General features: G+C 35.0%; 1 protein-coding gene across 1 annotated transcript in view; it reads left to right on the top strand.

Moving 5' to 3' along the window:
• The window catches only part of SLC9C1 (solute carrier family 9, subfamily C (Na+-transporting carboxylic acid decarboxylase), member 1), a 99061-nt gene that overhangs the window by 77656 nt on the left and 7345 nt on the right, over nucleotides 1-14060 (top strand). The window contains exons 20-23 of the mRNA XM_008573783.1: nucleotides 921-1019; nucleotides 1558-1731; nucleotides 12090-12221; nucleotides 12359-12544. Of these exons, the coding sequence (XP_008572005.1) occupies nucleotides 921-1019; nucleotides 1558-1731; nucleotides 12090-12221; nucleotides 12359-12544 (591 nt within the window). The remainder of the gene's footprint in view (nucleotides 1-920; nucleotides 1020-1557; nucleotides 1732-12089; nucleotides 12222-12358; nucleotides 12545-14060) is intronic.

Below are 14060 nucleotides of genomic sequence, written 5' to 3'. Positions count from 1 at the left end.
GTACTCTATTTATACTGAACCACTCATGGTGCTTCACACACTTTACACTGTTTTCCAATTCCATTTATCTGTTAGTGCGGTTTACTTTTCTTGAAATGCCCACTTTTCACTTTTTTACCCCAAAACTTTCCCTGCTTATTGAAGGTCTGGAAACATTCCTTTCAGAAGTACTCAGAGAAGTAGGCTTTGGTGTCAAACATCCCACCAGTAGAAGACCATTATGAGAAGCAGAAGGTCCTTCCTGAGTCTGGAGGACCAAAGGTGCCACCATTGTATCCAGTATATACCTTTACTACAGCATTAAGTATATCACATTACAATACCTTTACATCTCTCTCTCCTGATATGTTTTTTAGTTTATCCATCTTTTGAATACTCAGTCCATAGCACTTTGCATAATTCATAATGGGTGTTCGATAAATGTTAGTGGAATGAACAAATAAATAGATCTAACTTGTTCTAATAAAATCTTTTTCTATATCTATTTGGTGCCAAAAGACCAATTATATTTTTACCTGCTTAAAATATTTTGAATGACTGAATTTTTTATTTACTTTATCAGCTATTTAGAGTATATATGAGACATATATGTGCCATTGGCCTACATCTGTCCCAATTCTTTTCATCTGGATAAAATATTATTATCACCCCATTATATTCTTATTCCTAGATTCTTTCTTTCCTAATCCATGTGTAAATACTCCATCTGAAATTACATATATCCATGAATATCCACCTTCATCTCTTTACTATTCCTAATTCTTTTCTCCTACAAATTTATTACTAACACATTTTCTCAGATCTTAATGATTGATATTTACTTTAGAAATGTAGAAACTTTTGTTAAAATGTAAACATCAATATTCCCAATCACTGCAAAAACATTATTTATAGCTTATGTATATGATGATGTTTTTTAGAGAGGAGCCAGAGTTGTAACATTTGATTGTGGAAATAGTATATATGAAGAAGGTGATGAGGCTAGAGGAATCTATGTAATTATTTCAGGCCTGGTAAAGGTAAGGCATGGTTATTTATAAATGTACTTATGAACATTAGTTTAAAAAAAACTTTGTAAGATTGAGAATTATAGCTTTCCATGTTAAGAACTGCATAGTTCCTTTTTTAGGATAGCAGCTACCATCCAAATGACCATTTTCATGTTCAGGCACCATGGATAACAGCCCCCATCAGGTTTTAAGCCATACTTTTTCATAGATAACAAGAAACCACCAAAAGAATAATCTTTTAAGACAGAAAATTATAATATAAATTGTTATGCATCATTTTTTTGCCTGAGTTAGAAATTTAGCCATTCTAAGGTGGGTATAGGTTGACTAAGTAGGAGAAATCAGAGTATTTAAGAAAGCTTTGTGTCTGCCATTGCTAATTTAATATATTTACTTATAAAGGAATGAGTAGTAAGTCTTCTCAAAACAACATGTATATATTAGGAGTGTTAAAATCAAAGTGAGAAAAGTGATTAAAAAATTAGACAGTTTGAGTAACACAAGTTAATTGGCATATGTATTTTTCTCTTTCTTTGTTCCTGAACAGTTTAAAAGATCAAAGCCAGGTTTGGAGAGTGACCAAATACTCTCAGAGTCAGAGGCGAAAGAATATCAGATAATTTATACAGATTATGTGCTCAGCGGGGAAATAATAGGAGAGTTAAACTGCTTAACTAATGAACCCATGAAATACTCTGCCACCTGCGAAACTGTAGTGGAGGTCAGAAAACATCACCTGCTTCTTACTGTTGTATCTTGTTAAATATCTAATATCAAATTTAAGGTTACTTCAGTATTTGGTATTTGTTTACAGTCTAGTGACAATTTTTATTTTTAAAAATTAGAAATGGTAAAGTAATAAAATGTGTTACAGAATTGTATTTACCTTGTATGATGTCCTGGCAAAACAGTTTGTGAGTGTTACCCTACCATAATGAAAAAAGAATTTAACAACGACAACAACAAAACTGGTTATATGAACTCTTTCATAAAGAAATTAGGTAGGATATGTTAACTATCAATACCACAATTTGGAGGATAAGGAAGGGAAAAATGTCAGAGCTAAAATCTATTAATAGAAAATTTGAGCAAAGTGGATGGAAGTTTCCTTATCGTGATCAAAGACAAAATCCTCAAAGTACCAAGGACTCCCACTGGCCTAATTTGAGCTCAAAAAGAATAATGGCTGCAAATATTTGAATTGAACCCTATAAATATGTAAAACTCTATAAATTGATAATTATACTAATTTTTTTATTTACAATGAGGTTGCTAGGATATCATCTCATTGCTCAGAAAATGGATTGTTTGGGGGTTTTTTTAAGGGAAAAATTAAACATTTATCAACTTACCATGCTTTTCCTCTATGAACTCTTTCAAAGTAACCAAACAAAAAAAAGAAAGAAAAGAAAAGAAAACCTGAGGAAAAATTCTTCTGTATAGAAGAATTCCAGCTAACAAATGCAGAATGGAAGAATCAGAAAATTTCTATTTTGTCATCACTAATAAAATAATGGATCTAGGAAACAACCAACAATCATTAGTTGATGTTAAAACAAAGTGGAATGTAACAGAAAACCTTATAATAAAAGGAATACCACCTTAGAACATTGGTCAATCTTAGCATCACAAAAAGTGGAACAGCTATGCATTATGTAACTCATTATATGATTCAGGAAAGGTACTAGCACCACCCAAGAAGTCTTCTCACATAAGAAAAGAGAAAACCTGAAGCTCTTCAAGCCTCTAGATCAAACCAGTTTATGGAAAACGCAAAAAGGAGAGAAACAAGTTAATTGACACCAGCAGAGAATAATTAGCTAAATCTGGAATGCGGGAGTTTTATAGAACAAATTCCATGATTTTCTTAACAAATCAATGGCATAAGAAGTGTGTGGGGAGAGAGGGGGAAAAGGCAAGGGAAAATTATTAAAAATGGATTTAAGATATAAAATAACCAAATACAATTGTTCTAATTTGAACAAACTAATTATAAAGTGACCTATTTGAGGCAATTTGGGAAATTTGAATATAAACAGAACATTAAATGATACTTTTAATTTTGTTATGTATGATTATCACATGATATGTCTTTAAAATATCTCTATCATTCAATGATGCATAATAAAATATTTAGAAGTGAAATTATATAACTGGGATTTGCATAAAAACACTCTAGTCTTCTCCTTCACACTATGATAAACTTACTGAGAGCAAATTTGCACACCCACCATAAATAACCACAAAACTTGACAAAATATATGAGGCAAATGTTTTCAGCCACTGAAAACAGGCATTGTAAGTCTGAAAACCCTGCACTACAATAAATGCTAAACAATATTCTTCATGCTGAAGGTAAATGCTACTAGACAGAAAACCAGATCTATAGATAAGGAAAAATAACAACAGAAATAGTTAATAGGTACATAAATATAAACAATTAAATTTTTTCTTTTTACAATTTCTGACTAAAGAAAAAATAACATTAAAGTAGTGATTTATAACACATGTAAAATAAAAGATATGATAAAAACACAAAAAATTGAGGATGTGTAAGTGGAATTATTCTTTTGTGGGAAAGTGGGAACTAAGAAGTGTCAGGTGTAAAGTTAGGAATGGGGAGTGTAAAAGAACATATGTTAATTGCAACATGGTACCCATGTGTGGATTGCTAGTGCTAAAGGAACAACAACAACAACAACAAAAGATATAGCTTAGAAACTAATAGAGGAAATAATGGAATGTAAAAATATTCCATTAATTCAAAAGAAGGCATGACAGGAGAAGACAGACCAAAAGAGAAAGGATAAATGGAAAACAAATAGCAAAATGGTAAACTTAAACCAAATTATATCAATATTTATATTAAATGTAAATGGTCTAAATACTTCAACTGAAAAGCAGAGATTGTCATTTTGAATTTAAAAAAAAGATCCAACTATATGCTGTCTACAAGTGATGCACTTTATTGTTAGATACAGCAGGTTGAAAGAAGGGTAAGAAAATTATGTACTCATGTTAATATTAGACTAATTTGACTTTAAAATAAGAAACATTACAAGAGATAAAGAGGCATTGTTCCTAATGATAAAAGGGACAATACAAGAACATATATTTTTAAATGTGTATACTTCTAATAATGACTACAGTATTCTTATAGCAAAAGCTGACATAGCTAAAAGGAGAAATAGACAAACCATAATCATAGCTAGGGATTTTACTAACCCCCTCAGAGTAATTAAAAGAATGAGTAGACAAAAAAAATCATTATTTTCTATTAGATACAGAAGATACAGATAGATCTTCTGTATTATTAGATATACTAACAAATTTTGACTTAACATTTACAAACTGATATATCCAACAACTGAATTCACATTCTTTGCAAGTGTACATAAAATTTTAACTGAGATAAACATTTTCTGACCAGTAAAAATGTCTCAATAACTTTCAAAAGAGAGAAATCTTACAGAGTATGTTCTCTGACCACAATGGAATCAAACTAGAAACTAGTAACAATAAAACATCTACAAAATTTCTAAATATTAGGAAATTAAATAACACACTTCAGAATAACCCATTTGGCCAAAGAAGAAATCACAAGGAAAACTGCAAAACATTTTATAATTAAAAAAAAGTCATAAAAATGCAGCATTTTAAAATTTGCAAGATGCAGTTAAAAAGTAGTGCTAGGGGTACAATGTAAAGTTTTAAATGCCTATATTAGAAAAGAATAATTGTTTAAAATAAATTATCTAATTTCCCACATAAATAAACTGAAAAAGAAGAGTGACGTTATCAAGACAGCAGAATAGAGTGTTCCCAGCATCTCACCCTCCCACAAGTAACCAATTTACAACTATTAGAAAGCAAAGATTGCCAACCTGAAACCACCAGAGCTGAGGGAGGAAGAAGAGAGACCCACAGAGTTCATGAATGCATGAGAAGCAACAGCGAGAGCGTGTAGGGATGGTGCCTATTGTTCTGAAACAGCTTGGTATGGAGGTGGGGAGTAGCTGTTACACATGGGCCAAAGCTGGAAAAAGCCATGGCACCCTTCACATAAACCTGCTTGGAGTCTGCAGGGGAGAGGAGGGCTTCAGAGCACACCATACCTGCCCACAAGACATAAAGTCCACTGGCAGGATTCCCCCCAGTCCTCCTGCATAGGAGCAAGTGTCCATAACTGACCAGAGAGAAAAGAACCACCCAGAGGCCAATGAGTAATTGTGAGGGATGCATATACATCCTGCCCCACAGGAAATGATTGGAGTGCAAGGGAAAGGCTGCTCACCAGGGGAACATTGGGTGCAGCATGGGCAGCTGGTCTCAGTGGAAATCAGTCAGGGCAATCAAACTGCAGGGGGCTTAATCCACAGGAAAGATCCCATTCTGGGCCAGAATTTCCAGAGTCCAAACTTGGAATTCCTTAACAATCTTCACAAAACACCTTCCCCAGAGAATCAGCAGCAAATATAGCAGTCTCTTCAAATGCTTAGACATCAAAGTAAAGACACAAAGACTGAGAAAGAACAGAGAGATACATCTCCATCAAATGAAACAAAGTACCAGTAATGGATGCAGAGGAACAGCAGGTCTATAAAATTTGTGACAGAGAATTCACAATAACCCAGGGAGTCACAAGAAAATACAGATAGAAGATTAAATGATATCTGGAAAATAATTTAGGAGCAGAATGAGAAACCTGACAAAGGAATAGAATCAATTTTTAAAAAATAGAAATTCTAAAAATAAAGAATATATTATCTGAATTGAAAAACTTCAATAGACTTAATCTGTAGACTTAATCAAACAGAGGAAAGAATCAGTGAGTTTGAAGATAAAATACATGAAATTATCCAATCAGAGGAGCAAAAAGAAAAAAGAATAAGAAAACATGAAACAGGAATACAGCAAATATGGGACTCCCTCAAGTGACATAACCTGCACACAATTGGCATACCTGAAGAAGAAAAAGAAAGAGATGTAGAAAACATATTCTAGAAAATAACAGCTGAAAATATCCCAAGTATGGAGAAAGATGACAGCATTCAGGCACAGGAAGCAAAGAGGCCACCAGTCAAATTGAATCCTAGGAGGTACATCCCAAGGCACATCATAATCAAATTACCAAAAACCAAAGACAGAAAGAAAATATTGAAAGCACCAAGAGAAAAGAAATACATGACATTCAGTGGAGCGCCAGTATATCTCTATGAATTTCTCAGTAGAAACCCTATCAGCCAAAAGAGAATGGGATGATATAGTCAAGACACTGAAGGAAAAAGACTGTCACCCAAGAATTCCGTATTTGGCAAAACCAATCTACAAATACAAAGGAGAAATAAAGTTTATCCCAGAAAAACAAAAGCTAAGGAAATTCATCAACACCAAACCTGCCTTACAAGAAATGCTAAAGGGAGTTCTTCAATCTGAAAGAAGATGAAAGTAAAGAGTAGCAAGAAAACATTTGAAAGTACACAACTAATTAGCAAAGTAAACTCACAGACAATCTCAGAACACTCAATATTGTAAGGGTGGTGAATAAACCACTTACAACCTTAGTATGAAGACTAAATGGCAAAGCTAACAAGACACTAATATATACAACCACCATATGAGAGAAAAACAATAATAAAAGATAATCTTAAAACAACAAACTGCCAAAAATGTGTGGGTGGGAGGCGGGAAATGACACAAAGGCAGAGCTGGCTTTGGTTTTTGTTTTTTCTTAGATACCCAAGTTAAGTTGCTATTAGTCTAGAACAATTTGTTATAACTATAACATGTTTTTTGTAACCCTTGTGGTAACCATAACCCAAACACTCGTAACAGACATACTAAAAATAAATAGCAAGAAAGTAAAATGTAAAGCTAGCAAAAACCACTCAACCACAAAGGAAGAAAGTAAAACCAGAAAAAAAAAAAAAAAAAAAAAAAAAAAAAAAAAGGGGGGGGCCCAAAAAAAAAAATTTTTTAAAAAAAAAAAAAAAAAAAAAAAAAAAACAAAAGGAAACGGAGGGGTCCACAAAATAAAAATTTTTTAAAAAGTAAAAAAAATAACAAAATGGTAGTAACTGGTCCTTATGTATCAATAATAACGCTAAATGTAAAGGAATTAAATGCCCCAATTAAAAGATGCAGTGTCGCTAAATGGATTATAAAACAAAAATTAACAACATGCTGCCTACAAGAAACTCACTAACTGGTAAAGACACACACCAGATGAAAGCGAAGGGATGGAAAAAGATATTTCATGCAAATGGAAACCAAAAAAGAGCAGGAATAGCTATGCTTAGATAAAATAAACTTCAAGCCAAAGAAAGAAAAAAAGACAAGGAAGGTCATTATATAATGATAAAGGGATCAATTCAAAAAGAAGATATAACAATTCTAAATATATATGTACTCAACTCCAGAGCATCTAGCTGTATAAAGCAATTACTACTGGACCTAATGGGAGAGAGAGACTCCAACACAATAATAGTTGGGGACATAATAGCCCATGATCAGCAAACGACAGATCATCCAGACAGAAAATTAAAAAGGAAACAACAGAGTTAATCTCTACTGTAGTCCGACATGACCTAACAGACATTTATCGAACATTTCATTCACCACCTGCAGAATACACATTCTTCTCAGCAGCAAATGGAACATTCTCTACAATAGGCCATATGTTAGGACACAAAACAAGTCTAGACAAATTTTAAAAAACTGGAATATCAACTACCTTGTCTGACCACAATGGAATAAAACTAGAAATCAACAACAAAAGGGACTCTAGAAACTATACAAATACATGGAAATTAAACACCAAGCTCCTAAACAACTGATAGGTCAAAGAAGAAATCAAGAAGGAAATTCAAAAATTCCTGGAGACACATAAAAATGAAAATACAACATGCCTATGTGATACAGCAAAGGCAGCTCTAACAGGGAATTTTATACCAATAAATACCTACATCCAAAAAGAACAAAGACTCCAAATAACTTAATGTTACACCTCGAGGAGCTAGAAAAACAACAAACCAAACCCCAAATCAATAGAAAAAGAGCAGTAACAAAGATCAGAGCACAAAAATATGAATTAAGGATTTAGGACTTCTGGTCAAGATGGCAGAATAGATGGTCCCCAGTGTCACTCTCTCCCACAATCAACCAACTCACAAGTATTAAAAAGCAATGACAGCCAAGCTGGGGCTGCTAGATATCAGGAGAAGAGGAGGAGAGACCTACGGAGGTCATGAAGGCAGGAAAAGCCACAATGAAGAAAAGAAAGAACCACTCCCACCATTTCGAATCCCAGCTACTTCAAGGCTGGAGCTGCTGAGTGCATGGAGCAAGAGCTGGCAAGTGCCACAGTGGTGCCCTTTGTATGTAGTTTCTTGGAGGCAGAAGGGAAGAAGGCCTTGGTGGCCCCCAGGACAGCAAGACCATAGGAGTGGGGAGCCACAGTCAACTGAAATAAGGAGCCACTCAGAGGCTGGTGAGTCATCTCAAGGGACCAGTGCATGGCCCGTCCTATGGGAAGTATTTGGATTGCAGGTGGTGGGGGAGATGGCCCACCAGGGGAACATCAGGGCACAGCATGGACAGCTGATCTGCCCTCCAGTCAGCACAGGCCCACTCAGTATAGACTGGTCAGGAATATAGAACTGCAGTGGGTGCAGTTTGCTGAAAAGACTCAGGCTCAGACCAGAGTTTCCAAACAACCCAGGAGTACCAGACCTCACAAGACCCAAAAGTACTTACAAGGTAAACAATTAAAACCTGAGCTGCACAGAAAGACTTTCCCAGAGAATCAGCATCAAAGGAGCAATTTAGCTCAAGCACAGGGCTCAAGTGCAGGTTCCCACAGGAAGTTTTCCCATTTTATAAGTAAGCAAAGGACAACAAATTACTACCAGTGCAGAGTTTAAGTGGTGGGGGTAGCTAATAATCCAACGCAGGAGTGAAAGAAAACACAAAAAACCCACAGATCTAAGACAAAGTTCTGATATTAACCAGTAAAGGTCTAAATTCAGCAAAGAACACCTATAAAACCTAGAAGGACTGGAAGCCTCCGGGCTCCCAAGCCAGGGTCAGGGGAGGGCTCAGGGACTCAGCCATGTCCTCCCTATATCCACAACCAGCCCAGTGACAACAACCGAGCCACCACCAGAAACATCCTGAGTTCCAGAGCCAGGGTAGGAGGGAACCAAGGGCTTCAGCCACAGGCCCCTGACATCTGCATCCAGTCCAGCAACAACCGAGTCACTGCTGGAAGCCCCCTGGTCTCTTCTGTCAGAATGAGAGGGGTGCCAAGGACCTCAACCACGCCTCTCTCCTTCCAACTCTTCCCACCCTATTTCTCTCCCCCTGTCCTTCTCCCCTCCCTGCAACTGCTCCACAACAACATCTTAGAATGTAAAAAATAATAATAATAATAATATTTTTAAAAAATGAAAAGACTGAATACCAAGTAACAATAAGGATGGGGAACAACTGACATTCTTTTACATGGCTGATGAGAGTGCAAAATGTTACAACCATTTCTGAAAATAGTTTGGTAGTTTCTTACAAAGTTAAATGTACACTTACTATATTACCCAGCACCCACCAGTAAGATAAGGGAACCCAAAAGAAATAACCAGTAGTCACACCCTGCTACACTGTTGGTGGGACTGTAGATTAGTGCAACCATTATGTAAAACAGTATGGAGGTTCCTCAAACAACTACAGATAGAACTGCAATATGACCCAGCAACACCATTGCTGGACATATACCCCCAAAGGAATGGATGTCATCATGTCAAAGAAATACCAACTCTCCCATGTTTATTGCAGCTCTATTTACAATAGCCAAGAGTTGGAATCAACCTAAATGTCCATTGACAGATGACTATGATATACATATGCAATGGAATACTATGCTGCCATAAAAAAGAATAAAATTCTGTCATTCGCAGCAACATAGATGAACTTAAGAAAATTATGTTAAGTGAAATAAGCCAGGCACAGAAACAGAAATACCATACATCCTCACTCATAAGTGGGGGCTAAAAGAAAAAGAGAGAGAGAGAGAGAGAGAGAGAGAGAAACAATCACAATAATATGTTAAACTTCAAAAAGAAACACAGAACAGAACCGCTGTTATTAGAGGTGGGATGGGGGAGGGGGTTTGATGAGAAACTAGTTAAGGGTCACAAAGACGATGTTTTATAAACATGAGTATACTAATCATCCTGACTTGATCACCACATATTGTACACATGTATTGATATTCGAATCTGTATGCTACAAATATATATAATCAATAAAAAAATAAAATTAAAAACCAAAACTCTTCACAAAGACTTGTATGTGAATATTTATAGCAGCTTGATTCTCAGTAACCAAGTCTGTTCATTCTTAGCATAAGTGCTTTATTGTTGCCGAAAAAGTTTGGTCCCCTCAAATAATATGTTTTTGGAAATATTTACATTTTTATTTTAAAAGGTTAAACCATTTCTCGGCAATTTGTTTTTTTTTTTTTTTCTTTTTATTCAGAATCTATAAGAATAATTAAATATTTGCAAACCATACATCCAATAAGGGGTTAATATATGAAATATATAAGTAATTCAAATAACTCACTAGCAAGATAACTACCCTGATTAAAAAATGGGCAAAGAACCTGAACACACATTTCTCAAAAGAACGCATGCAAATGGCCAACATAAAAAATGTTTGACATCACTAATGACGAAGGAAATGCAAATTAAAACCACAATAAGATATCAGCTGACACCTATTAGAATGGCTTTTTATCAAAAAGAACCAAAAAACAAGTGTTGGCAAGGATTTGGAGAAAAGAGAACACTTGTACACTGTCGGTGAAAATGTAAATTAGTCTAGCCATTATGGAAAACAGTATGGAGGTTTCCCAAAAAATTAAATATAGAACTATTATATGATCCAGCAATTCTAATTCTGGGTATACATTTAAAGGAAATGAAATCAGTATGTCAAAGAGATACCTGCACTCCCATGTTCACTGCAGCATTATTAACAGTAGCCAAGATATAAAATCAACCTCAGTGTCCATCAACAGATGAATGGATAAAGAAATGTGTTACTTAGACTTAAAAAGGAAGAAACTTCGTCATTTAAACAACATGGATGAACCTGAAGGACTTTATGCTAAGTGAAATAAGCCAGGCACATAAAAATGCTGCATGATCTCACTTATATGTGGAATCTAAAGAAGTCAATATTATAGAAACGAAGTAGAAAGGTAGTTACCAGAGGCTGGTGGGTGAAGGGGAGGGAAGGAGGAATGGTTGGGAAAGGGGAGATATTGATCAAGGCATATAAATTTTCAGTTACTCTACAGGAATAAGTTTTAGTGATCTATTGCACTGCATGGTGACCACAGGTAATAATATACTGTATATTACAAAATTGCTAAAAGAATAGATTTTTAATATTCTCTCTACAGCAAAATGATGTTGGTAAGGTGACTAGAGGAATAAGTTTTAGTGATCTATTGCACTGCATGGTGACCACAGGTAATAATATACTGTATATTTCAAAATTGCTAAAAGAATAGATTTTTAATATTCTCTCTACAGCAAAATGATGTTGGTAAGGTGATGAATATTTTAACTAGCCTGATTGAAACTTTCTACAATGTATTTATGGATCAAAACATCACATTGTACTGTATAAATATACACAATTACCGTTTGTCAGTTAAAAATAACTTGATAAAATACATAAGTATGTGAGGTGATGGACATGTTCATTAGCTTGATATAATCATTCCACATATATACATATACCAAAACATCACATTGTATTCCATAAATAGATACAATTTTTAAAAAGAATAATAAAGAACCTCTCACTGAATCATGTGGCCTTTTAAAATTTAGTATATGAAAAGATTGCACTCATATTTACCAATATACATGTTTTGTTAGGTTTCCAAGCCATAACATGAATCTTGAATAATTTAAATTCTTAGCTTTAATGTTATATATAAACAAGATCTTATTTCTTAAACTATGGGTACACAGAATTAAATATTAAATTTGTATCATTCTTATTTTCCAGACATATTTTATTCCCAAAAATCACTTGTATAAAGCTTTTGAGCAATGCTGTCCTCTCATTGAATATAAAATGTGGCTAAAAATTGGACTTTCTATTACTGCCCAAAAAATCAGGGAACGTTTGTCTTACGAGGTAAGAGATGTTTGTGTAAACTCATCCTTTTCTTTAAATGGAATTGCATTTTGTTAGAAATCGACTTTATGAACTTATATTAAACTTCATAAACAAATCATAGACTATACAATTGTGTTTTTCTTTTTTTTAAATAGGATTGGAACTACAAGATGCAATTAAAGCTCTCTAACCTTTATGTAAAAGATATACCAAAGAACACCAAAACTAATATCTATGATGAAACTGTAATCTATGTTATCCTTATACATGGAGCTGTAGAAGATTGTCAGTTACGAAAAGTTTATAAGGCACCTTTCTTAATTCCTATAACATGCCATCAGGTAAAGAAATATTGATTCATCTCCAGGTCAATATGCCATATGTCTGACAGTGTATTAACATTAGAAAAATTGTCACTATAATCTTGGGCTTTTCACCTTCCCATTCTCCCCTGTCCCGCAACACTCCATAAATACCCATCCATACCCACATACACCACACACATCAAGTTCATTGATTGCCTTGGTATTTGGTAGCCCAAGCTCAAGCTATTCCCATCCAATGTCAGTGAAACAGGCCAAGCTGTACATTTTGGACACAGTAAGATTTTGGAGCAATTGTACATAGCAAAAGAGGGCCTATTAATTTCATTCACACATTGCAGAAGGACTGTATCAACAGTACTCTAGAAAGTATTGTTCTGCCAGACCCATGCTGAATTGAATACCAACTGGTACTTCCTCAGCTACTTGAAAGTAGATGTAAAAGTGAAAGTCTTCTCATATTTAAACTAAACGAGTTTCCTGGCCAATAAAAATGAGAACCTAAGCCATGTCAAGAAGGGAAGAAGAAAGATTGCACGTTTGTGTGTGTGTCTGTGTCTGCGTGTGTTAAGGTAGAGTAAAAGAGGCATGTATCAAGAGGAATCAAGGGACATATAAAATATAGTTACAGAAAATAAATTAACAGAGGGACCCTGAGTCACTTAAATTAGGCTTAAGTATATTTAAATATATTTTTAAGTAACTAATATATGACAGAAATAGTGCTAAATGCTGAAGCGATAAAGACAAATGAGACTTACAACTACTCCCAACCAAGTGGAAAAAAACAGATATGTAAATATACGAATAAAATATTTATAGCTCTGATGGAAGTACAGGGTAGATTCAGGACACAAGAAAAAAGCAAGATGGGGTATGGGAGGGATCTTAAAGTGACAAATGAGCAAAAGAAAACTTTCTAAGTGGACACCAGCAGCACCCGTGTGATGCCCAATGAGAGGAAGTGAAGCATTCTTCACTGTGGTGCTTGCTACCACTTTTCTTGAATACAAAACAGGCCTTTGATGTGAGTGCTGGTTGAGAATTGAATCAGTGAGCAAGAGATTCTCAAGGCAGCCTGAAGCCTGCCCAACTCTATCTACTTCCCTAGATATGGAGCCTTGCTCACTGAGGATTTGGGTACTCATGTGATTCAAAGCATATTTAAAACACTACAAGGTGGAATGATTTTTTAAAATTCATTGTTTTTTAAACTTTCTGTCATATAGAAAAACTCTCAGTGAGTTTTGAAGGGGCTACTGATGATTAACTCTTAATTATTTTTCTCATTTCAATGAGAAATGAACAAAATATTGAAACATCAATAAAAGTACATGAAGGGATTTCAAAAAGTTCATGGAAGAACGAAATTTAAAAATATAAACTTTAGGGCCGGCCCCATGGCTCACTCGGGAGAGTGCGCTGCTGGTAGCGCCAAGGCCGCGGGTTCGGATCCTATATAGGGACGGCCGGTGCAGACCACACCGTGCGAAGGGTTGCAGTCCCCTTACTGGTCAAAAAAGAAAAAAAAAAA

The sequence above is a fragment of the Galeopterus variegatus genome, unplaced genomic scaffold (genome assembly GCF_000696425.1).
Source record: "Galeopterus variegatus unplaced genomic scaffold, G_variegatus-3.0.2 Scaffold963, whole genome shotgun sequence".
Classification (NCBI taxonomy): domain Eukaryota; kingdom Metazoa; phylum Chordata; class Mammalia; order Dermoptera; family Cynocephalidae; genus Galeopterus; species Galeopterus variegatus.
The sequence above is the reverse complement of the archived record's forward strand: the minus strand, read 5'-3'. Positions and strand labels throughout refer to the sequence as shown.